The sequence below is a fragment of the Mustela putorius genome, unplaced genomic scaffold (assembly GCF_011764305.1).
Source record: "Mustela putorius furo isolate JIRA1106 unplaced genomic scaffold, ASM1176430v1.1 tig00003931_pilon_pilon_pilon, whole genome shotgun sequence".
Lineage (NCBI taxonomy): Eukaryota > Metazoa > Chordata > Mammalia > Carnivora > Mustelidae > Mustela > Mustela putorius.
Window position 1 is genome coordinate 385,654 of NW_025422076.1, and position 25,132 is coordinate 410,785.

Genomic DNA, 25,132 nt, shown 5'->3' on the forward strand with positions numbered 1-25,132 from the left:
GACAGATGCTGGCGAGGATGCGGAGAAAGGGGAACCCTCCTCCACTGTTGGTGGGAATGCAAGCTGGTGCAGCCACTCTGGAAAAACAGCATGGAGGTTCCTCAAAATGTTTGAAAATAGAACTGCCCTATGACCCAGCAATTGCACTATTGGGTATTTACCCTAAAGATACAAACGTAGTGATCCAAAGGGGCACGTGCACCCGAATGTTTATAGCAGCAATGTCCACAATAGCCAAACTATGGAAAGAACCTAGATGTCCATCAACAGATGAATGGATCAAGAAGATGTGGTATATATACACAATGGAATACTATGCAGCCATCAAAAGAAATGAAATCTTGCCATTTGCGACAACATGGATGGAACTAGAGTGTATCATGCTTAGCGAAATAAGTCAAGCGGAGAAAGACAACTATCATATGATCTCCCTGATATGAGGAAGTGGTGATGCAACATGGGGGCTTAAGTGGGTACGAGAAGAATAAATGAAAGAAGATGGGATTGGGAGGGAGACAAACCATAAGTGACTCTTAATCTCACAAAACAAACTGAGGGTTGTTGGGGGAAGGAGGTTTGGGAGAAGGGGGTGGTATTATGGACATTGGGGAGGGTATGTGTTTTGGTGAGTGCTGTGAAGTGTGTAAACCTGGTGATTCACAGACCTGTACCCCTGGGGATAAAAATATATGTTTATAAAAAATAAAAAATTATATTAAAAAAAAAGATAGACACAACACACGGAATGGGAGAAGATATTTGCAAATGACAGTACAGAGAAAAGGTTGATATCCAGGATCTACAAAGAACACCTCAAACTCAACACACACAAAATAGATAATCATATCAAAAAATGGGCAGAAGGTATGAACATACACTTCTCCAATGAAGTCATACAAATGGCTATCAGACACATGAAAAAATGTTCATCATCACTAGCCCTCAGGGAGATTCAAATTAAAACCACATTGAGATATGGCCAAAATTAACCAAACGGGAAACAACATGTGTTGGAGGGGATGTGGAGAAAGGGGAACCCTCTTCCACTGTTGGTGGGAATGCAAGTTGGTGCAGCCTCATTGGAGAACAGTGTGGAGATTCCTTCAGAAAATAAAAATAGAGCTTCTCTATGACCTGCCATTGCACTACTGGGTATTTACCCCGAAGATACAGATGTAGTGATAAGAAGGGCCATCTGTACCCCAATGTTTATAGCATCAATGGCCACAGTCGCCAAACTGTGGAAAGAACCAAGATGCCCTTCCACGGACGAATGGATAAGGAAGATGTGGTCCATATACACTAATGGAGTATTATGCCTCCATCAAAACGGACGAATACCCAGCTTTTTTACCAACATGGATGGGACTGGAGGAGATTATGCTGAGTGAAATAAGGCAACAAGCAGAGTTAGTTATCATATGGTTTCAATTATTGGTGGAGCATGGCGGACATGGGGAGTTAGAAGGGAGTTGGGGGAAATTGAAAGGGGAGGTTAACCATGGGAGATTATGGACTCTGAAAAACAATCTGAGGGATTTTAAGTCTTGGGGTTGGGAGGTTGGGGAAACCAGGTGGTGGGTATTAGAGAGGGCACGGATTGCATGGAGCACTGGGTGTGGTTCAAAAGCAAAGAATACTGTTAGGATGAAAATAAATAAAAAATAAATTAAAAAAAAGAAAAAAAACTAATGACAGACTGTGTGGTGACTAACATTAAAAAAAGCTAGGGAAATAATGAAGTAATGGATATATTTTCAATGTCTGCATGATCCCTTGTCAACATTGAATAGGTTGAACATTCATTGACTACTATGTGAATAGAATTTGGGGGCAAAAATAAGTTAAACACACTTGTGCTCTTTATCATAAATTGATTGTGAACCATGATGACTTCATCAGAAATTCTAATTTTATCTTCCTTTTTAATCCTGTGAATTCATGCTGCTAAGCAAAGTGATTGTTGTCATATCTTTGGATTATAATTGTGGTACTATCTGTACTATAGATTATTACTCATAATATGTTTTGTCATCCAGCTTACCTTTGTTTCTTCCTCTCTTAGATAAAGCCTCATAAATATGAAGGTAAGATTTGGGGCTTCAGTTTTCTTTGCCAAAAATTCTCAGTACCCGTATTTGATGTGTGTTTAATTTGATGAGGGATGAATATGGTGACTTCTGATGTCTCACTGACTTAAGTCTTGAAAATGCTTCTCTTCCCCATGTGGAGTCTAAGTGACAGTGTGGAGGGAGTTGCCATCTCTAAGAGACCAGGAGAAGGAACTCTTCGTGGGACTAGGGAGAATACAAGGTGTAATTTTGCAGAGAGATGTTTAGGAGGCAAGTGATGATGACAGTGTGAGGTCTGGAGTGAGTACTTCACCATGAGCTGGCTCTTGGTGAAATGTCAAGAGGAGAAAACTCTCTGAGTCTAGCAAACCGGCTACACGTAGAGAAGAAGGCAGATATTGCCATGCAGAGCGTGTGTTACAGGAGAGAAGTAAACTGTGGTTTTAAGTCTGAAGTGGAGGGGACCTTGCCTGCCAGGGGAGAATGAATGGAATAGAGCCTGTGCCAGCAGGAATAATGGATAGTGTGTGGGGCTCATGGATTGTGGTGATTCCATGGTGCTGGCTGTTGACGGCCTGGGTGGCCACCTGGCACTTAGGAAATCATTGAATGTCGTTGTTTGTTGTTGTGAGTGTGGAAGTGGTACTGGTGAGAAGAGAGGTCTCAGAGCAGGAAAGCGCTCACAGTGGGTCAGGAGAAGAGAAGTTTGCACTTTGAGGCAAGATGAGAGAATTATTTCTTTAAGAGATTCTGTTTATTCACTTGATATATATATATATATATAGAGAGAGAGAGAGAGTACAAGCAGGCAGAGTGGGAGGCAGACAGAGAGGGAGAAGCAGGTCCTTGCTGAGCAGAGAGTTGGATGTGGGATGTGATCCCAGGACCCGGGATCCTGATCCCAGCAGAAGGCAGACCCTTAACCAACTGAGCCACCCAGGTGCCCCACGATGAGAAAATTAATTGGCTCTTAGAGGAGTCTGTGTTCTAGACCTTACAAGTGTTATGCAGCTGCCATCAGTCTCCTCATGAGTGTTGTTTTCCTTTAAGGGTGGAGGGTAACATTCTCCTGTTGTGATGAAAAAAGCTTGTCTTCTCAGGCTTGTGTATTATCCAGGGCCTCTAAAGACTCTCTGCAAATTGGAGATTGTACCCAAATGTGTTTATAGCAGAGATCTTGTCCTCCAGAGCCCCCAGCCTGGGGTCCATGAAAGGTGATCTGGGAGCAGCAGAAAGTCTCTGAAGGACTGTGAGTTGTCACTCACCTGACATCTTGAGCTTTCCTTGTGTGGAATTCCAAGTAGGACCTGGAAGTGGACGTTCCACTGAGCAGGAACAAAGTATAGTTTTGCTCAGTATGGGTTGTTTGCAGGGACCTGCTTTTGTATCTGAATCACTGGAGGAGAGAGATGTTAGTTGCTAGTATGCTTGATTTTTTGGTCACATCTCTGGCGATGACATTAGCATATGCAAGGTTTGAATTTTCCAAGAATGGTGCTTACAGGTGGGAGAAAAATGAGAAAGCATTCGATTGTTTCTTTTTCTATGTTTGAAAAACATTTTAAGTAGGAATCTCACTGATATAGAAAGTCTTAGGTTTCAAATGCTGCTACAACATGCTTCCTTCAGGCACAATGGGAATGCTAGCAAGTTAGTGACACCCAAGTGTCAGAGAATGTACTCTAATATATTGGGATTATTCTATGTTGCTGTTTTTGCTAATTATCTTAAAATTCTTTTTTCTCCTTTCAGTTACTTTAGACCAAATCAAGATGAAGATTAATGACCTTAAAAACGAAAACAGGGATCTTGAAAAAAACATAGTGAGTTGGGAGGAGAGGGTATGCGTGTCCTTTCAAATATTTTTTTGTGATTTCATATTGGTTACTTACCCTCTGGTGGTTCATTCTATCGATCTATATCATGCAACCCAGAAATGGTCCTTGAGTAAGAGAAGCTTCACAAATGTAGAGTACTGCCTCTTTCTTTGTGAAAGGAATCACAAATATAGGTTTCTTTAACATGCTATTTTGGACTTCTGATTCTTTTTCATAATTTTTATAGGCCAGGGAAGCAAAGAAGCAAGCAGAAACGAAGAGAGAATATAAGCGTTCCCTTGCTGGTGTACGTAAATTAAAAGTAAGACTCCTTTCTTTGCCTGAATTGTGTTCTAACAGCAGAAATAAAAGTAATAAAATATTAATATTATTATTATTATTAAAATTATTGTTATTTCAAAGATTGATTTGAGAGAAGGAAAGAGTGAGGGGAGGGGTTCTGAAGGAGACAGAGAGAGAATGCCAAGCAGACACCGTGCCGAGTGTTTCGCCTGATGCAGGGATCAATCCTATGACCCTGAGATCAGGACTTGAGGCAAACGAAAACAGGAGTCAGACACTCCACAGACTGGGCCACCCATGTGCAACCCAGGTGCCCCAAGGAATGAATCATTGTTACTCATTCAATATGTTTTCTTGAAGGAGAACATCAAAAAGGTGGAAGAGATTAATGAAAATTTGAAGGACTCTCTTCATTGTAAACAGGCTCTCTTACAAGCTTAGAGAGAAAAGAATATCAAGAATGTGGATGTGGTAAAAGTTAGGTGTTAGTTGTACTATAATGTGGCTTGGGAGGCTTTCGGTTCATTGGGTGAGTTGAGTGCAGTGTACTCCTGTGCTGTTTGCGCAGTAGAGCGTGGGCGTCTGGGAACAGCAACTCCTACTGAACCGTGAGCTGTGATTTCACTTAGGAAAACCCCAATGAGATTTGCAATTTGCAGGCCTAGGAAGTATGGTTTATTTCACAGCTGGGTAATCATCACATCATTCAGCGCTGCCCTCCAAGTTACGTAGAAAATCCCACAAAATACATGAGCAGTGAAGGATGATAGCAAGCCCAATTTGTATAGTAGAATATTATTTTATATCAGTTTCTCTAAGAAAGCCATTTGTGCGTTTTTTGACATGAACTAGTTTCTTTACTTGCCCATTATTCCATTTATGCCTCAATGACTTTCTTTGTTGCCCTCCATGATCCTGTTCTGTTACGTGCCCTCATATGACTTTTCTCAAATCTGTCTTAAAGGCCCAAGATGCACTGGCGGATCAAGAGCTGACAGCCTTGACATCAAAAAACCAAGAACTGAAAGGTACCTTGTTTGGGGGGATGAAATCTCCATATGGTGGCAATGAGTTTGCATTGGGCAGGGAGAGAATGCCTTTCTGCCTTCACGGCCTTGCCCTTCTCCTTTCCCCATTGAAACCAAGTTGTCAGGTCATGGCACAAACATAGAAAATTACACTCATCCTTTACAGAAAGGAAAACATTCCTGGAAGACCAGTGTAATGCCCTGAGTTCTCAGAAAACAGCTAAAGAAGCAGAATTGAACCTGCTAAAGAAGAAATTGGATATGGTGGTGGAGTTCTCTGAAAACCGAAAACTGACTGCAGAAGAGTAAGCTATTGCTGTGTTGTCATAGATATTGTTGTATGAATTTTCGTGGCGGCAAGTATTTGGATCTTCTGGAATTGGATCTTTTGCGTACTTTTGCCAAATGCATTCTGTAGAATTGTGCCTGCCCTTCCTGTCTTGATTTGTGTAACCTGAATTTTCCTTTTTGTTCTAATGACTTGCCACATGTTATTGTGTGATTCATTGGGGAAGAAGGGGGAAGGTACCAGCATTAATCACTTTGATACGTGGATCCCCTCTGGGTCAGTCTACATTGTCCTTTCATTTTAACACTCATCACGTGCTCTGACCACTCCTGCATTAGTTCCATTTCTTGTTCAGTATGAGACTTGGGTCCAGAATGTGCAGATAAAAATGGATTTCTCTTCCTGCAGGTACAGGGAAAGTTTCTTTGTGGAAAGTGCGCTGGGGCTCCAGCAATACTGGGTCCCTTTATCTGGTGTACAACTGAGATAATTCGCTGCAGCCCAATACCTTAGAAGGCCAGGGTATTTCCTGTCCACCTGATTTTCTTTTTTCTTTTCTTTTCTTTTTTTCTTTTTTTCTTTTTCTTTTCTTTCTTTCTTTCTTTCTTTCTTTCTTTCTTTTTTTAAGAGATTTTTTTAAATCTATTTGACAGAAAGAGACACCATGAGAGAGAGAACACAAGCAGGGGGAGTGTGAGAGGGAGAAGCAGGCTTCCCACCGAACAGGGAGTCCAGTGTGGCGCTCTATTGCAGGACCCTGGGATCATGACCTGTACCAAATACTTTTAAGCAGATAATGACTGAGCCATACTGGTGCCCCTCCACACGATTTTCTATGTGTATGTCTCTTGGATCCCAACCAAAGCCTGCAGTTTCACTAAGTCTCATCTTTGCTGGCTGGTCGAGATCTTCACTTGCATTCCAACCTGTCCCCAAAAGATTGCTTGTCCATTTACTTTGTATTCACTCACCTGTTCTAGAATTCACTGATGTGTCCTCCGGAAACTGGCTCCCACTGCCAGGCTGGCTTTCTCTTAGGCTTCCTTCTTCTCCATCTTATTATCATGTTTCTTCATGTGCTCTTTAGAAATTGGGTGCATTCACTCACAAGTTTTCTCTCTTGTCCAGTGTGTCCTTTTATTTCTCAGGAGGAGATAAGGACGTTGGAGTCCCTCATTCATGTGGAAAAGCAAAACTGTTCCCTGTCTACCCTGGAGACTCAGCTTTGTGTTATTCCTTCCCACATCAGGGGTGGGGGCCACTCTCTCTCACAGGCACTTGGGTTCTGTTCATTGGTAAAGACCCACTCCCCTCACTCTTTCCTTCTCTCAAATCAATCTTTGAAATAATAATAATAATAATAATAATATTGCATTACTTTTATGTCTGCTGTTAGAACACAATTAAGGCAAAGAAAGGAGTCTTACTTTTAATTTACATACTTCAGGAACTTCTTGGGGCAGGTCCAGTGTCCTCACCACCTCTCTCTCTTCAACACCATATCCCTGAGCCACACACTGACTGCCACTCCAGAAGACATTTGCTGAAGGATGGTTGAGAGACCAGAAGCAGATGCTCCTGTCCTTCTCTTTCTAGAGCTTTTGTCTGTCCCTAAGTCTCTTCTGCCTGAGATTCTTGACAAGTGTCCTGTTTTGAAACCTTGTGAATGAAACACCATGAAAAAAGAGTCAAGGGCAGTCCAGCAGACCAACTTTTCTAAGCATCACCGTTTGCTGCCTTCACCTTCCATGAAGTTGGTCTTAGTCAAGAAGGTTGACTTGGGGCGCCTGGGTGGCTCAGTAGGTTAGAGCCTCTGCTTTCGGCTGAGTTCATGGTGCCAGGGTCCTGGGATGGAGCCCTGCTTTGGGCTCTCTGCTCAGTGGGCAGCCTGCTTCCCCCCTGCGTCTCTGCCTACCTCTATGCATACTTGAGATCTCTCTCTGTCAAATAAATAAATAAAATCTTTTTTTTAAATAAAGGTAGAGTCAATGGAGTTGTCAGCTTTACATCTGAACTCTGTTCCACTGAGATAACATCCAGAGTATGTGACAGTTCACATGGATTATTTGAGGACATATTTTCTGCACTAAGATTGGCCTTTTCCTACACCAGGATCTTTTACGAGGGGCCCGGGGTTGTACTTCTAAAGCCTAGAGATGTGTGTGGGAGTGAGTTTCCATACCAGTGAATCCATATTCTGGAGTTCCTGTGGGCTGAATGTGGGGGCACAGCCTTGGTCTGAGGATCAGGGCTCCCCACGGAGACTAATGATGGGCCCCTATTCATCCTAATGAGTGTAGCTCGTCAGGCTTGGCTTTTCACTTTTAATTGAAATGAGCCTTCACCATCTCAAACCAAAGACGTATTCCAAGAGGGCACAGAGTGCATTATTATTTGGTGACATGGTGAATGAATTAAAGTAGACAAGTAAAAAGACAGCCCCGATTACAGGGAGCTTGGCCAGCAGCCAGAGTTCGATGTTTCTTCAACCCTAAATGGGGCCTTCATTCATTTCCCTGTTGTGTTGTCAGCCTGTGCTTTTAGCGGGGACATTCCAACATAGGCCATCAAGTGTGCTGGAAGAATAAATGGCAAAAATTCAGGACCTTGGCTACTGCACAATGTATATATCTCTCCCATCTTAGGAAGCTAGAAGAGACACTTTATGAATTGAATGCAACTAAGAATGAGCTGTTAGCTGCCGACAAATATCTGAAAGTAACTGAAGAAGAAATGGAGAAGTACAGGTAAGTTCAGACACTACATACTATTGGCTTCTGAAAAGTTCCCTTTGGAATTTTTTTTTTAATTTTTTATTTTCTTATAAACCTATGATGTACTTTTAGCCCCAGGGGTACAGGTCTATTATTCGCCAGGCTTACACACTTCACAGCACTCACCATAGCTCATACCCTCCCCAGTGTCCATAACCCCACCATCCTCTCCCTACAGCCTTCCCCCCATCATCCCTCAGTTTATTTTGTGACATCTTGTTTCATTTATTCTTTTCCTACCCCAAAATCCCCCACGTTGCATCTCCACTTCTTCATATCAGGGAGACCATATGATAGTTGTCTTTCTCCGATCGACTTCTTTCGATAAGGATAATTCTTTCTAGTTCCATGCACGTCGTCACAAATGGCAAGATATTTCTTTTGATGGCTTCATAGTATTCCATTGTATATATATACCACATCTTCTTTATCCACTCATGTGTTTGATGGACCTCTAGATTCTTTCCATAGTTTGGCTACTGTGGACATTGCTGCTATAAACATTCGGGTACACATGGCCCTTCAGATCACTACGTTTGTATCATTAGGGTAAACAGCCAGTAGTGCAATTGCTGGGTCATAGGGTAGCTCTATTTTCAGCTTTGTGAGGAACCTCCATGCTCTTTTCCAGAGTGGTTGCACCAGCTTGCATTCCCACCAAAAGTGTAGGAGTGTTCCTTTTTCTATGCATCCTTGCCAGTATCTGTCATTTCCTGACTTGTTAATCTTAGCCATTCTGACTAGTGTGAGGTGGTATCTCATTGTAGTTTTGATTTGTATTTCCCTGATGCCGAGTGATGTGGAGCAATTTTTCATGTGTCTGTTGGCCATCTGGATGTCTTTGCAGAAATGTCTGTTCATGTCCTCTGCCGTTTCTTGATTGGATTATTTGTTCTTTGAGTGTTGAGTTTCCAAAGCTCTTTATAGATTTTTGGATACTAGCCCTTTATCTGATATGTCGTTTGCAAATATCTCCTCCCATTCTGTCAGTTGTTTTTTGGTTTTGTTAACTGTTTCCTTTGCTGTGCAGAAGCTTCTGGTCTTGATGAAGTTCCAATAGTTTGTTTTTGCCTTTGATTTCCTTCCTTTTGACGATGTTTCTAGGAAGAAGTTGCTGTGGTTGAGGTCGAAGATGTTGTTGCCTGTATTCTCAAGGATTTTAATGCACTCCTTTCTCACATTGACATCCTTCGTCCATTTTGAGTCTATTTTCCTGTGTAGTGTAAGAAAATGGTCCAGTTTCATTTTTCTGCATGTGGCTGTCCAATTTTCCCAACACCATTTGTTGAAGAGACTGTCATTTGGACATTGGACATTCTTTCCTGCTTTATTGAAGATTAGTTGACCATAGAGTTGAGGGTCTATTTTTGGGTTCTCTCTTCTGGTCCATTGATCTATGTTTCTCTTTTTGTGCCAGTACCATTCTGTCTTGATGATGACAGCTTTGTAGCAGAGCTTGAATTCCAGAATTGTGATGCCACCAACTTTGGCTTTCTTTGTCAATATTGCTTTGGCTATTTGAGGATTTTTCTGGTTACATATAAATTTTAGGATTATTTGTTCCATTTCTTTGAAAAAAAAAATGGATGGGATTTTGATAGGGATTGCATTAAATGTGTGAATTTCTTTAGGTAGCAAAGACATTTTCATAATATTTGTTTTTCCAATCCAGGTGCGTGGAACCTTTTTCCATTTCTTTGTGTCTTCCTCAATTTCTTTCATGAGTACTTTAGAGTTTTCTGGGTATAGTTTCTTTGCCTCTTTGCTTAGGTGCATTCCTAAGTATCTTATGGTTTTGGGTGCAGTTGTAAATGGGGTTGACTCCTTAATTTTCGTCCTTTTGTCTTGTTGTTGTGTAAAGCAATGCAACTGATTTCTGTGCATCGGTTTTATATCCTGACACTTTACTGAATTCCTGTACAAGTTCTAGCAGATTTGGAGTGAAGTCTTTTGGGGTTTCCACATATAGTATCATATCATCTGCAAAGAGTGAGGGTTTGACTTTTTTTTTTTTTTTTTGCTGATTTGGATGTTTTTGATATCTTTTTGTTGTCTGATTACTGAGGCGTGGACTTCTAGTACTCTGTTGAATAGCAGTGGTGATAATGGACATCCCTGCCGTGTTCCTGACCTTAGCGGAAGAGCTCTCAGTTTTTCTCCATTGAGAAAGATATTTGCAGTGGGTTTTCCATAGATGGCTTTGATAATATTGAGATATGTGCCCTCTATCCCAACACTTTGAAGTGTTTTGATCAGGAAGGAATGCTGTACTTTGTCAAATGCTTTTTCAGCATCTATTGAGAGTATCATGTGGTTCTTGTTCTTTTCTTAATGTATTGTATCACATTAATTGATTTGCAGATGTTGAACCAATCTTGCAGCCCTGGAATAAATCCCACTTGGTGGTGGAGAATAATCGTTTTAATGTACTCTTGGATCCTATTGGCTAGTATTTTGGTGAGAATTCTTGCGTCTGTGTTCATCAAGGATATTTATCTGTAATTCTCTTGTCTAGTTTGGGGATCAAGGTGATGCAGGCCTCATAAAACGAGTTTGGAAGTTTTCCTACCATTTCAGTTTTTTGGAACAGTTTCGGGACAATAGGAATTAATTCTTCTTTAAATGTTTGATAGAATTCCCCTGGGAAGCAATCTGGCCCTGGGCTTTTATTTGTTTAGGTATTTTTGATGACTATTTCAATCTTCCTACTGGTTATGGGTCTGTTAAAGTTTTCTATTTCTTCCTGGCTCACTTGTGGTAGATAATATTGTCTCTAATAGTGCACCCACTTCTTCCAGATTGTCAAATTTGTTGGCGAAGAGTTGCTCATAATATGTTCTTATAATTGTTTGTATTTCTTTGGTGTTGGTTTGATCTCTCCTCTTTCCTTTGTGATTTTATTAATTTGGGTCCTTTTTCTTTTCCTTTGATAGGTGTGGCCAGGGGTTTATCAATCTTATTAATTCTTTCAGAGAACCAGCTCCTAGTTTCATTGTTTTGTTCTATTGTTTTGTTTGTTTGTTTGTTTTTAAAGATTTTAAGTATTTATTTGACAGAGAGAGATCACAAGTAGCAGTAGACAGAGAGGAAGGCAGAGAGAGGGAGGAGGAAGCAGGCTTCCTGCTGAGCAGAGAGCCCATTGCAGGGCTCGATCCCGGGACCCTGGGATCATGACCTGAGCCAAAGGCAGAGGCCCAACCCACTGAGCCACCCAGGCGCCCCTGTTTGTTTCTATTTCATTGATTTCTGCTCTGTTCTTTATGATTTCTCTTCTCCTGCTGAGTTTAGGTTTTCTTTGGTGTTCTTTCTCCAGCTCCTTTAGGTGTAGGGTTAGATTGTATAATTGAGACCTTTCTTATTTCTTGAGAAAGGCTTGTATCGCTATATATTTTCCTCTCAGCACTGCTTTTGCTGTGTCCCACAGATTTTGAACCATTGTGTTTTCATTGTCATTTGTTTCCATGATTTTTTTTCAATTCTTCTTTATTTTCCTGGTTGACCCATCCATTCTTTAATAGGATGCTCTTTAGCTTCCTTTCTCTGTCATTTGAGTTCCTTCCAACTTTCCTCTTGTGATTGAGTTCTAGCTTCAGAGCATTGTCGTCTGAAAATATGCAGAGGATGATCCCAATCTTTTGATACCGGTTGAGACCTGATTTGTGACCCAGGATGTGATCTATTTTGGAGAATGTTCCATGTGCATTAGAGAAGAATATGTATTGTTGCTTTGGGATGGAATGTTCTGAATACATCTGTGATGGTCCAGTGTGTCATTTAAGGCCTTTATTTCCTTGTTCATCTTTCGCTTGCATGATCTGTCCATTTCAGTGAGGAGAGTGTTAAATTCCCCTACTCTTCTTGTATTATTGTTGATGTGTTTCTTTGATTTTGCTATTAATTGGTTTATATAGTTGCCTGCTCCCATGTCAGGGGCATAGATATTTAAAATTGTTAGATCTTCTTGTTGGAGAGACCCTTTGAGTATGATATAGTGTCCTTCCTCATCTCTTTTATCATAGTCTTTGGCATAAAATCTAATTGATCTGATAGAAGGATTGCCACCCCAGCTTTCTTCTGATTTTCATTAGCATGGTAAATTGTTTTCCACACCCTCACTTTAAATCTAGAGGTGTCTTAGGGTCTAAAATGAGTTTCTTGTAGGCAGCATATGGTTGGGTATTGTTTTTTTATCCATTCTGATACCGTGTGTCTTTGGATTGGGGCAATTAACACACTTACATTCAGGGGAACTATTGAGAGATATGAATTTAGTGCCCTTGTATTGCCTGTAAGATGACTGTTACTGTATGTTGTCTCTGTTCCTTTCTGATCTACAACTTTTAGGCTCTCTCTTTGCTTAGAGGACCACTTTCAATATTTTTTGTAGAGCTGGTCTGGTGTTTGCAAATTCTTTCAGTTTTTGTTTGTCCTGGAAGGTTTTTACCTCTCCTTGTATTTTCAATGATAGTCTAGCTGGATATAGTATTCTTGCCTGCATATTTTTCTTGTTTATTGCTCTGAATATATCTTGCCAGTCCTTGCTGGCCTGCCAGGTCTCTTTGGATAAGTCTACTGCCAATCTAGTATTTTTACCATTGTATGTTACAGACTTCTTGTACCGGGGTGCTGTCAGGATTTTCTCTTTGTTGCTAAGACTTGTAAATTTTACTATTAGATGACGGGTTGTGGACCTATTCTTATTGATTTCAAGGGGGGTTCTCTACACCTCCTGGATTTTGATGCTTGCTCCCTTTGCCATATTAGGGAAATTCTCTCCAATAATTCTCTCCAATAGACCTTCTGCTCTGCTCTCTCTTCTTCTCCTTCTGGAATCCCAGTTATTCTAATGTTGTTTTGTCTTGTGGTATTACTTATCTCTGGAATTCTCCCCAAGTGGTCCTGTAGTTGTTTGTCTCTCTTTTGCTCAGCTTCTTTATTCTCTGTTATTTGGTCTTCTATATCACTAATTCTTTCTTCTGCCTCTTTTATCCTCGCAGTAAGAGCCTCCATCTTTGATTGAACCTCTTTAATAGCTTTTTTGATTTCAACATGGTTAAACTGTGGTTCTTTTATTTATCCAGAAAGGGTTTTTATATCTCCAGATAGGGTTTCTTTAATATCTTCCATGCCTTTTTAGAGCGTGGCTAGAACCATGAGAATCGTCATTTTGAACTCTAGATCTGACATATTACCAATGTCCGTATTGATTAGGTCCCTAGCCTTCGGTACTGTCTCTTGTTCTTTTTATTGTGGTGAGTTTTTCTGCCTTGTCACTTTGTCCAGATAAGAATATTTGAAGGAGCAAATAAAATACTAAAAGGGTGGCAAAGACCCCAGGAAAGTGTGCTTGAGCCAAATCAGAAGAGACCCCAAATCATGGTGGGAGAGAAAGGGGGAAAAAGGTAGTTCAGGGAAAAAATTTAAAAAAGAATACAAATAATGAAATAATATAAAAAAGAAAAATATATATACATATTAGGCTGGTGACTAGAACAGGGTCATTCACTTAATTTTGGGTGTATTTTTGTCTCTTACAAGAAATTACCTCCCCAAATTTTAAAGGATGAAAACATATATAAGAGTAAGCACAATGAAAGGACGGAATATGACTATTAAGATGAAAAGAAATTTTTTTAATTTCTAAAGAAAGAGTTGATATGTAAGTTGGTTGGAAAAATAAAGAAAAAGAAAGTGGAGAAGAATTGCTCAGGCTGGAAAGTAGAACAAGCCCGGTGGTAGATTTAGGGTGTAGTTTCAATTATTAGAAGAAGTTGTACCCCAAATTTTTTGAGGGAAAAACCCTATGTGTATACAGAAACTGAAGTTAGATACAATGAAGGATAACATGACAATAATAATGAAGGTTTGAAAAAGATTTTTTTAATGAAAAGTATTGTTAAGATAAACTAGTTAAAAAAACGTTAAAAGAAGAAAGGGTAAAAGTTTAAAAAAATTAGCTGAAGATAAAAAAAGTAAAGTTAAAATAATTAACTTTGCAAGACTAAAATATCATGAGGAGAAAGCCGTGAATTTATGGTTTGCTTTAGCCTCCTCTCGTATTCCGCTGTTCTCCTTGGTAAGTGAACTTGGTCTTGGCTGGACTTCTTGTTGATCTTCTCAGGGAGGGGACTGTTGTAATGATTCGCAGGTCTCTTTGCCCCAGGCGGAATTGCACCACCCTTTCCATAGGCCAGGATAAGTAATCCGCTGGAGTTGCTTTCAGGAGATTTTGTTTCCTAAACACTTTCCGTAGAGTTCCAGAGATCAGTAATGAAAGTGGAGGCCTCCCAATCTCTGTCCTGGAGGGGCCAAAAGCTCAGGGACCCACTCCTCAGTGTGCCCTCAGAGAAAAGCACTCATCATTTCCCTCTCCCTGGCCTCCGGGCGCTCAGACCTCACCCAGGCTGTGACCAAGTGTCTCTGTCTCTGGCACACAGCTCCACCTGGAGTCTCCGAAACCCTTAGATCGCTGAGCTCTTTTGGGGGGATCTCCCCATATCCTGTGCCATGGATTACGGTTCAAGGTAACGCTGAGTTGAGAGGTCACTCCTTGGCTCTCTTTCTGTTGCTGGCTTCCCCGCTCTAATACCTGCGTGTTCTATGACACTCAGACACCCCCGGGCCTTTTGTGACACTGCAGGACCTGGGGCCACACCGTCCCTGCTCGGGTTTCAGCCCGGTTTAGCATCTGGAGTGACATCCCTCAGTGCACATCGCTTTTAAAAGTCCTGGTTTTGTGCTCTGTTGCTTGTCAGGAGCCGGACCCTCCCCCCGGGGACTATCTTCCCATTGCTTTGCATTCACATCTCCGTGGGTCCTACCTTTCAGAAAGTAGTCGATTTTCTGTTTCTCAAATTGATGCTCTTTTTCTCTTCGATCTCCTGTTGGATTTGTAGGTGTTTGTAATGGTTTGATAAGCTATCTACTCGTCTCCTGCTACCTGATGTCATCTCAGCCTACTATTTCTCCACCATCTTGACTCCTCCCTCCCTCTGGATTGTTAATCTTTGTACATTTTGAGGACTCAATTAAGTAATATACACTAAAATTCAGAGGATGTATCCAGAGCAAATTAACTGACACAGAAAGATAAGGCACAAAACAATTACATTACTAAACATATCCGGATCCCCAGTGTTGGCCTGACTGTGGAAACTAGCTCCATACCAGCGTCCCTGAGGTGGTGTTTGGAGGAAAACAGTTTGTCCTAGGATGAGTCTTTCCCATAAGCCCGGTAGTGGCATCTGATGGTGCTGGTCTTCGCAAACCTGGGAACAATAGCGAGGATAGAAGTTAAAGGAGAATAGAGCTTCATGACAAAAGACATTTGTCATGTGATAACTGAGGGAAATAATGAAAACGGGTAGGGAAGTTTTGTCAGTATTGATCCTGCAGGCAAAGAAAAATGATGAAGGAAAGCCTGTAAGAACAGCTTTGATCCCACAGTCCAATTATAGTTAGGTGAAAGTGTTTCCTGTGTCAGGATCAATTGTATGAGGGGACAGATAAGAGGAGGATGGCCACATTGGCAGATGATTGAAAATCACACCCAGTGTTGGGTTTTGTCTGATGAAAACAATTGTCCCCCCTCACAGAGGAGAAGTGGAAGAAATGCGGGAATAGCTGCAGGAGTCTAACCTCACCTTCAACCACAAGGTAACCGCAGTTGTGTCCAACACACTGGCCCCTTGGCGCCCCCTGCAGGTGATGGTCCTGGCCCTTAGAGCCCTGAACATGGGTTTCTGCTGTGTTGGCTTTTTCAGATCACAGTTCAAGAGAGGAATGCTCTGGCTAACTGGGTAAGTATTTTCCTTTTCCTCATCTTCGTTTGCGGCACAGTTGGGCACAACTGAAGGTGGGTTTGTTTTTCTGCCTCAGATGAAGGCTCGTTATTGGGAAACAAGGATGATGCAGCAGAGCAGGGAGAACGCCTACTGGAAATACAGGTGTGAGAGTTTGACATGCGTTTTTACGGGTGTTTGGAGAGGTGAGGGCTATGCTGTTTACTGCCTAGGAGAGGACGTGGTGTTGTAATTCTTAGAGATGTCCATTCTTTTTCTGTGTTCAAGACTGCGCATGATGCAAAGGGAGATGCTGCCTGTGGGATCCGTGAGGCGGGAACTGATGCCGGGAAGGCCTGAGTTGCAGAAGCCTGTGTGGCAAGGTAGGGAGAATTATGGGAAATGCAGCAGCCTCTTTTCTGCTGTGAAACCACACGGTGTCCTTCCTGTTCCTGTGGGTGATTGCTGTGTGTCCTGGAGAGAATCACAAGCCTGCCGGTTGTCTGAAGGGGTGACAGGAGGGTGCTTTTCTTATATGCCCCCAGGCAGCAGGACACTTGCCCCCGTGACAGGTGGAGCTCACACTGCTCCACACCTTAACCCTGCTACCCCCTTCGGAAGAGCTGAGCCTGAGAAGGTGCGAGACAAGCGCCCTTCCCACCTTGACTCAGTGGTCAAACCTTGACAAAAAAAAAAAAAGACTATTTGTGAAAAAGGGCATTTATTCACTCATTATGGAGGTTTCTATATTTTTGTTTTATTTGTCATCTATAGGACCATATTGAGCAATGAAATATATTTTACTCCTCTCATGTTATTGGTGCAATGCCATAGCTTTATTGCTCAATCTGTCTATGATTTCTTTGTTCGTGACTATACAAATGTCAAAGTCTGTTTCTTTCCTGAAATGTTTATTTGTTGGCCAGTCACGCATTCTAGGTCCCAACTGAAGGATGGAAAAATGAACCATCCACCTGTGGCCTGAGAAGAGAACATGGGCTGTTCATGTTGAGGGTTTGTGGATGTCCCCATGCAAGGCTATTCTCACTTAGGTGTTTAATCTATGAAGATAAAGTGATTCTTTTCTGATGTGTGTTGAGCACCCCAATTTTAGTGTTGATAGCCAGTTGTATCCTGACCTGTTTACACGTGATGGAATACTTACAGAAACACTGGAACCAGGGCCCTGGAGTGTCTCACGCAAGAGGTGACTGGTATCTCTCGTTGCAAAGGACTCACTTGAGTCATGGGTGAAACTCTCTGATAAGGGACCAAAGTGTGGGAAAGAGTGCAAGATGGGAGAGGAAGGCATGGAGGGCATGAAACCACAATAAACCTCTGACTTTTGTCTGATCTAGCATCTAGAGTGGTTCCCAGGATGAACAGCAGCACTAGCCCTCAAAGGGACCCAGAGATGCATAAGGTAAGTGCTTGGGCATTTTTAGTTGTGTCCGTTTCTGAAATGGATTGCAGTGTGGACAGGTCCCTGTCCTAGCCTGTGGCCTTGGTGTGTGTCCTGCGATCATCCCTTTCAGAGTGCATGCTGTTCACTCAAGACCCTCTGCCTGCTCCATTAGAGATCTTCAATTTTGTGCTTCCTCCCAAAGATGTAGATGCTTTGAGACACGGGATGGTAGGATGCTCACCTCATGCATCTCTGTGTGTATGTGTGTGTGTGTGGACATGCGTGTATGTGTGTGTGTACATAACTTGAGGAGGGTGACATCTCACCCCACAGTGAAGTCAGGTAGTCCGGCTGACTCCTTGCCATTTGCTTTCCTGTGGGAGCTGGAGCATTTTTAGTATTCAGGCCAGGAGACTAACCTGGGAGGATGTCTGCAGAGGTCCTCAGATGGAAAATGGGAAAAGCCAGGACCACATCACACTCACCCCACATGCTTTGGGCAGCTTGAGTGTTTGTGGAGAAGGTGAGCTGTGACCTCCTGTGCGTCCCATCTGAGTGGATGAAGATGACAGCTGCAATCCCTCCAGTTGGCCCCTGGGTGAGATGATGATGAACTCTGGAAGGTGCCAGGTGTGTCATAGAAAATACCCCCTGGAGCAGCATTCCTGCAGAGGGAATCCCAGTGACTCGCTGCAAGGTCCACACCTCACACGTGTTTTAATTGTGCTTCCATGAGCTGGTTCTGATGGGGTCTGATGGCTGTGCCAACTCATAGCGTCTCTCCCGAACCATCCTGAGAGCATTGCCTGTGCTCTCCAGACACACTGGTTCCCATTTGGGGGTATCGAATCGGCCCTTCAGTGGTTCTCAGCACCCAGGACTAGGCATTTGCTCTGTGCCTGAGCTAAGGACTGTCCGAATGTCGGGGGTGATGTCGGGGGTGAATGTCTCGGCCACACCTTGGAACCACAGAGCTGGTCTCGCTCACTCGAAGGGGTCCTGTTTCTCTCAGAAAGCATTCTTCCAGGTCCTCTGCAGGACTCCGGACACTCCTATCTCCTCAGCGCTGTCTGTGGCCATGGAAAGCCCTTGTGGAGTGTAGAAGATCCCATTGTCAGGGAGGGAAACAGAGCTGGTCAGGGGGGATGCTGGTGGGCTTCTGGCTGACCCACAAGCACCTGCACTTCCATGTATGGACACCTGGCTTCCCATGGCCTCTCATTGTGTTTGTTCTCAATGTATAGAAGGAGCTGCTCTGTTTGCTGTGATGGGGGAGGTGTGGTCCCAGCTGTAGATACTGGCCTGTCCTGAGTGGAGTTTTTTCCTTAGTTGATTATCCTTGGTGTCACACTCTTGTCTCTGTCGAGGTGTGCAGACCTATATTAACATGTGGTGACAGTAGTTTTCCCCATGGCATCTCTTCACCCCAGGTGCTAGGTGAGACACAGGGGGCGGATAGCCGTTCTGGCACAGATGCTATAGTATTGGAACATGGTGGTGGGGAAGATGTGTGTGTGGATGTGTACCCCTGCCTGCCCACAGTGCACTCCGGGGAAGTAACTGGGGGAGGAGGGCCCCTCCCTCCGCAGTGAAGTCCTCTGGCCAGCCCGACTCCCTTTAGGTTACATTCAGGTGCACTGGTGTGCTCATGCTGGGGATAGATGGGTCTGGTAATCCTCACAAACGGAAACTGGGGAAAACTCTCTCTGCATTTTATACTGTCTCCTTTGCAGTCTGCAATGTTCTCAGGGCATGTTTCACGAGTCATCTCCATTTTACTTCTGATGGAAAATGTGCCTTGCAGAACCAGCCCACTTAAGACCCTGTCTACAAGTATTTTGAATTGTCAAAGCTCTTATGTGCACTGTCGTAATCTCACACTGGGTCACATGTTCTTAAGGGGGACATCAGTGATTACGTGCATGATCACTGCCTCCCAGCCCTTCAGCTGGGTTTCCAGGAGCAGGTCATTGGGTCCTCAGTTACTGTGAGAGTTGATTTCTTTTCTCATCACACGTGTGGAGTTTTCCACTGGGAAGCATATACCCTTTTGTGAATTCTCTCTTATGGCCTTCCCATCATCATTTCCCATTGTACAAAATTACTCTGGAACTCAGTAGGTTGAAATTTCCAAATGACTATGTTTTCAAACAAACACAGGGGGCGCCTCTGTGGCTCAGTGCATTAAAGCCTCTGCCTTAGGCTCAGGTCTTGATCCTAGGTCCTGGGATCAAGCCCCACATCAGACTCTCTGCTCAGCAGAGAGCCTGCTTCCCTTCCCCTCTCTCTCTCTCTGCCTCTCTGCCTGCTTCTGATCTCTGTCTGTCAAATAAATAAAATCTTTAAAAAAAAAAAAAAAGACAAGCACAGGTGCTGAGTGTAAATAAAGGTTTTTGGTATCATGTCCCTCGGAAGACACTTTTCCAGTGCCCCTGTCAGACCACAAGGCCCTAATTCCTCAAGTGTCTTTGTAGCCATGGACAGAAACTGTAGAGAGTAGAGGACCCCTTTGTCAGGAGCGAGGCAGCGTGGGGAGAGTCAGGGACTTACAGGCCAATGATTCCCCTCAAGTGGCTCAGAAACTTTGTGGAGAAAGGGCATTCAGTTTCATCACATTCTCTCTATTTTGACCAAAGCAAAATCTCTGGTGGCTGAGGAGGATAGAGGAAGTGTTGTCCAGGATGTCGATGCCTCTGTGTCTGGAATGTGCTGCTTTAGTTTGCAATGATCCTTTTTCATCTTTAAGACACGACTTCTTGCTGGAGAATGTGGGCCGACATGGGCAGTGATGTGTGGTGACAGGCTATTCCTGTAACAGCCATTGCCCTCTCCCCCCTCATTGGACTGGCCCCAGCTGGGAGGGGCATGTAAGTTTTCTAGCATGATGCAGCTCTCCTGGAAGGGGGTATTGGAGGAGGAGCCAGATGCTGAGAGCTCTTTGTTTTGGTTTCTTTTCTTGGTGTTGCAACTTTTGTCTGTTTTGCTAAAATATTTTCTTGTCTGTTCTGCAGGTCGCTAGAGGTGTGAGAGAGTTCCCTCATTGCCCAGGGCTCCTCCGTATGCCCTACCACATGGGGTGGAATGTACTAGACTTCCCTCCTCCTCATCCACCTCCACAGTGGTGGACATGGGGGCCTCGGCCACACCTTGTTCCTCCACCACATGGTGAGATGATCTGAATTGACATGGGTCATAGAGGTTATTCATAGTTGAACCACTTCTGCCAGTGGAGAGGATGGAGAGGTGGTACCACAAGGCTTTGCAATGCAGCAATACACCCAAGTGAGGACATGGTAACATTGCTCCACTTTGTCTGACATCCATCTCATGGACTATCTGGTTCACCATACAGAACTGGGCATCAGGCTTCTACTAAGGAGCAGAAAAGTGACATTCCACAGACGACAGACATAGAAGCATTGACACGATGTTTTGGGCTCTGGGCTGGACAAAGCACAACCTTCACATCAGTCTCACATGTGGAGACCCCAGTTGTCCAGCATTATAGATTACTTCTGGAAACATATGTCCCAGGTACAGTGGTTGTATCTGTGAGGGTGATGGACAGTTCCCGCCTTCATCCACAGGGGTCAGGGGAGTCCTGTGAGAAACACAGTGGACCCTCCAGAAGGAGAGAGGGGAATAAGCTGGGGCAGGGGTAGAGGGTTGGCTTGAATCCTGTGTGGTCGTCGCCAGTCTGAAACCACCTCTGTCCCTTCTAGGCCTTCGGTCCCAATCAGAAGCCTGTGGAGCTCAAGGGGACAATAGCAGCACTATGTCTGAGAAGGTCCCAGAGAAGAACCAAGTAAATTCTGGGGTGTTTTCAGTTGTACCCATTTCTGGAGTCCTGTTCCTCTCTGGGCAGCACAGTGTCCTGGCCTGTGTGTGTTGGGTATATCCTGGGCTCTGTGTGTGGTGTCGCTTCCTGTTCAAAGTGGCAAGTCTTCATGCAGTGCTTATAGGCGTCTATTTCCAGATTATCACCTTCTGGTTGTGTCAGTGGAACAAAGGCAGAGTTTGTGTTCAGGACTTGACATTCAAGGGGAAACCAGGCTAGGGACCCCGTATGATTCTGAAGTTCTTCAGGACACACGTGCATGTTCCTGGCTATTTGCACACACTGAGCAGTGGGCAGGTGCCATTGTTGGGAAGGTAGTGTCTCCGTTGCACAATGGCAGACATCTGTCTCTTACCGTCGTGCACATCCAGCATCCGCATACGTTGTTCTGGGAGGGATGAAACATCTCTCACTTCATCTGCAGCGAGTAGGGTTTAAGCTGTCATTTCCTTAGTTATATAAACCGCCTGACACAGGCCTGTGGTCCTTTCATTGTTCATTAGCGTAGGGGTCTGCCCTTGTCCTCTGCAGTTTAGAAACTTGTGGGTAACGCTCTTGTCTAGTCTGGGAGGTGAGAATGAAAGAACAAGTGGCAGATGCCAGAGGCAGGTGTAGAGGGTTTGTTGGAATGTTGCTCAGTCACTTCCAGGTGGAGAAGCTTCTGTCTTTTCCATGGTGTGGGTCAGATACAGATGCTGGAGCGTCCTCACAAGGACCAGCGGTGCTGCCCACAGGCCCCTCGTGGCATGGCAGAGTGAAGGCTGCTAGACATGGTAACTTTCTTCTGGTTGTTCTGTATTTAGAATTGATGGACCTTGTCTTCCAGTCATACTGAGAGGGTTGTAGGTTCCTTGTGGCAGAGAGCTGCCCTTCTCCGAACGCTGGGCACAGCAGGTGTCACACACATATGGTACGGAGACGATGCTCTGTGCTCTGGGAGGGATGAGGCCTTAATGTGAGGAATTGAGGGTGTGTGTCTGAGAGAAGGGAGGAACACACTAATGACAGGACATAGACCATGTGTTCCGTATAAGGGAAGAACTAGAGATGTATCTAGAAAGAAGGGAGGGAGCCCTGAGTCACACAGAAACAGGAGGTTGTGGAGGCCCAGAAGGCTCGAGGTGCTCAGGGAGAGGCTGGGCTTCTCTCAGGGAGGGTGAGGCCGTTCCCGGCAGGCCAGCAGCTTGAGAGTGTGTGTGAAGACACCATGCCATCCACACCGACTACAGCATGTGTTCACTCACACAGTGTGGATCACGCCGTTATTTGTCTCAGCATGTCGTTTTTGCCATGAATCCATTCACTCATAGTCTGTGAAGAGCATTGTTTCCCTGAATTTCTGAAAATTCTGAACCATGTGAAAGAGTATCGTGGAGATTTGGGAAATTTAACTTGGTCTTTGGGGATTCTTGTCTGGCTGACTTTAAGTCCCGCAGTGAGAAAACATGAAGACAAGACGGAGAACCAGTGAAGGGTGGCCGCCCTGGCCTCAGCCCGAGTCAGACTGTTAGTGGGAGAGTCAGGGTTGGCCAGGAGCAGCCCTAGCTGGAGCCCTGTCACCAGGCCTCCGCATCTGTGTCACGACCCTGCCTGTAGCTGTGCAGTTCCCTGGGTCTTCAGTCCCAGTTTCCAGATTTGCCTGTGTTCCAGATTTCTCAGCCCAAATACCAGCTCTCAGTGGGGCCTTCTCAGGTTCTCCGCTTTTAATTTAATCTGTCATAGAGAGAACATATTGGATTATGAGGTCACTAGAACAATAGGAGTTGAAGTACATAAAGAACCTGCAGGGGCTCCTGGGCGACTCAGTGGGTTAAGCAGCAGAATCTTGATTGCTGCTCCGGTCATGATCTCGAGCTTTTGAGATTGAGCCCCAAGTCGGGCTCAGTGCGGAGTGTGGAGCCTATTTGGGATTCTCTCTCTCCCTCACCTTCTCCCCTATCCCTCTTCACTCACAAGTTTGTGCTTTCTCTGTCTCTGTCTCAAAAAGAAAAAAATAATAATAATTGGCAAAGAATCTGGGCTCTGACCATTCACCATTCTCACTGTTTACATGAAAATAGCTCCATGCCAATGAGCATCAAAAAATGTTTATTTAAGTCCACAAAATACACTAAGTGTAATCCCTCAGCCCCGGTATTGGCAATTCTCATTTCAAAGACAAGGAAAAGAGTCCCCTTTTTTCTATTAAATGTCAGGTCCTAGCCACAATGAAGTGAAATATAGTTAAGAGAACAGGTACAATCAGATATTTCTATGTGAGATGTGAAGACAATTATTGTCTATTACATACAGATCCACAGATGTGGCCACACACCCAAGTGTTTATCCAAGGCCTCAGATACATTATGGGAGGCAGAGAGCATTTAGGAAAACATACGATCCCATTGTACTAACCCAAATCCTCTTGCCTTACAGGGTATTCATTTTGTAATCTAAAGACTTCCTTGACCTCCAACAACCAGGCTCCAATGAGTTTTTATATCTAGTCAAGATATGAAAGTTTCTGCCTGGTGGTCTGAATGCTTTCCCTGCCCATCCTGTACCCTGTGCTTTGTCTCTCCTGGTATCTCCCCAATAAACTGTTCATGGTTCTGTCTCTGTGTCAGCATCTCCCTTCAGGGGGACCTACAGTCCCTCTCCTTCGAGGGCACAGGGTGAAGCCTTCAGACACAGATAACACCCTGGCAGCAGTGGGGGGATGGAGGATAGACCAAGATTTCCCTTTGTGGTACTTCTACTGCAAGGGACGACCCCAGGAACCTTTCTGGGGAGGGGGCCCAGTTTGAATTTAGATCTGCTGGTGTTTGTATTAACTCTGGTGACAGATCCTCTTGAGCACATGGCACCTGCTTCTTTAGGGGGGTAGTGATCAGCAGGACAGGTGGCTGTCCCCAGGCAGTGGTCTACTGTGACAGTGAGCAGAGAATGAAGTGTCTTGTGAAGCTCTGAGAGCCTGGTGAGGAGGACCTGCATTAATCCAGGTTTTGTGCAGGGTTTTCACCTCACCAGCTGCCCCCCAACCACAGGGGGGCCTTGAGTGGAGCTGATGGTGGCAGTGTTTGTGGTAAGACCCATGATGCCCCACAGTCTTCCCACAGTTTCCCTGTTGAGGGATGGGCAGGGCAGAGGTCCCTGACAGGAGACCCATCCTTTCCTCAGCAGCAGGAGGATTTGGGTGTGTATGCTTCTGTCCCCTTTTAGGCCCTTTTTTCCCAATCCCTTCTGCAGCAGAGCTGCTGGATCCTGCAAAGCCCTCCTTCTTCCCAGGTCATGGGATCCAGCTCCATTCTCACTGCCCCAGGATAGAGAGCCAGAGCTGTATTTCCAGCCGGTTCACCCGATGCCCTGGGGAGACCCTGGGACCTTTGCAGTAACTTCCTGCCTCCTGAGGTGTGACACCAAAGCTGCCTTGTTGGCTGAGTGCTGAGTAGGGGGCTCTGGGAGCTTCCCCAGAACATGCTGGTAGGTGAGAAAGTACAGGCGATGACATATTGGGGCTCTTCCCAGGGTTTGGTCCTCATTGTCCCTGAGGGCATTTGAAGACCCTATTTTACTCAGGGGTCTCTGGATTGAGAGGTCATGGGACACTGCAACAGAAATACTGTGGTTGGTTTTTTACCAATGCCGACTTGTTTCTGGGGAGAAATCGTGACTCCGCTTCAGAGAAACTGGAGCTACATTGGGTTGGGCCAGGAATGTAAGAACCATTGACCTTCAGGACCTTCTAGAAGGAGGAGCTGGGATCCCGCTCTCTGAGTTCTGCTAGACCCAGTACCCCAGGTAAAAGCACAGACTGTCCTGCACTGATGCTTTTATTACTTTTCA

At 44.2% G+C, this 25,132-nt stretch overlaps 1 protein-coding gene across 4 annotated transcripts; it reads left to right on the forward strand.

Moving 5' to 3' along the window:
- Positions 1-1,750: 1,750 nt before the first annotated feature.
- On the forward strand, positions 1,751-23,902 carry LOC101672917 (myosin-6-like). Of its 4 annotated transcripts, none has more exons than XM_045069389.1 (9): positions 1,751-2,313; positions 3,825-3,895; positions 4,137-4,211; positions 5,157-5,220; positions 5,387-5,525; positions 8,155-8,256; positions 15,879-15,939; positions 16,047-16,082; positions 16,162-16,229. In XM_045069389.1, exons 2-7 carry the CDS (start codon positions 3,845-3,847, stop codon positions 15,904-15,906), a joined length of 459 nt encoding a protein of 152 aa, XP_044925324.1. In that variant the 5' UTR covers positions 1,751-2,313; positions 3,825-3,844; the 3' UTR covers positions 15,907-15,939; positions 16,047-16,082; positions 16,162-16,229. The 4 variants fall into 4 exon arrangements, with proteins under 4 accessions (XP_044925324.1, XP_044925325.1, XP_044925323.1 ...); XM_045069390.1 differs by lacking the exons at positions 1,751-2,313; positions 3,825-3,895; positions 4,137-4,211; positions 5,157-5,220; positions 5,387-5,525 and adding exons at positions 16,353-16,447; positions 17,423-17,487; positions 20,481-20,634; positions 20,822-21,003; positions 21,192-21,286 and having other exon boundaries at positions 8,239-8,256; XM_045069388.1 differs by lacking the exons at positions 1,751-2,313; positions 3,825-3,895; positions 4,137-4,211; ... (1 more) ...; positions 5,387-5,525; positions 8,155-8,256 and adding exons at positions 16,353-16,447; positions 17,423-17,487; positions 20,481-20,634; positions 21,192-21,274; positions 23,723-23,902.
- Positions 23,903-25,132: the final 1,230 nt, after the last annotated feature.

What these genes read in the sequence shown, in the direction of transcription:
- LOC101672917 (XM_045069387.1), top strand. Translation starts at nt 16,162, where the DNA reads ATGAAGGCTCGTTATTGGGAAACAAGGATGATGCAGCAGAGCAGGGAG. An exon ending in AACGCCTACTGGAAATACAG is followed by an intron (nt 16,230 to 16,352) that starts GTGTGAGAGTTT and finishes TCTGTGTTCAAG; the next exon opens with ACTGCGCATGATGCAAAGGG. An exon ending in GGGACCCAGAGATGCATAAG is followed by an intron (nt 17,488 to 20,480) that starts GTAAGTGCTTGG and finishes TCTGTTCTGCAG; the next exon opens with GTCGCTAGAGGTGTGAGAGA.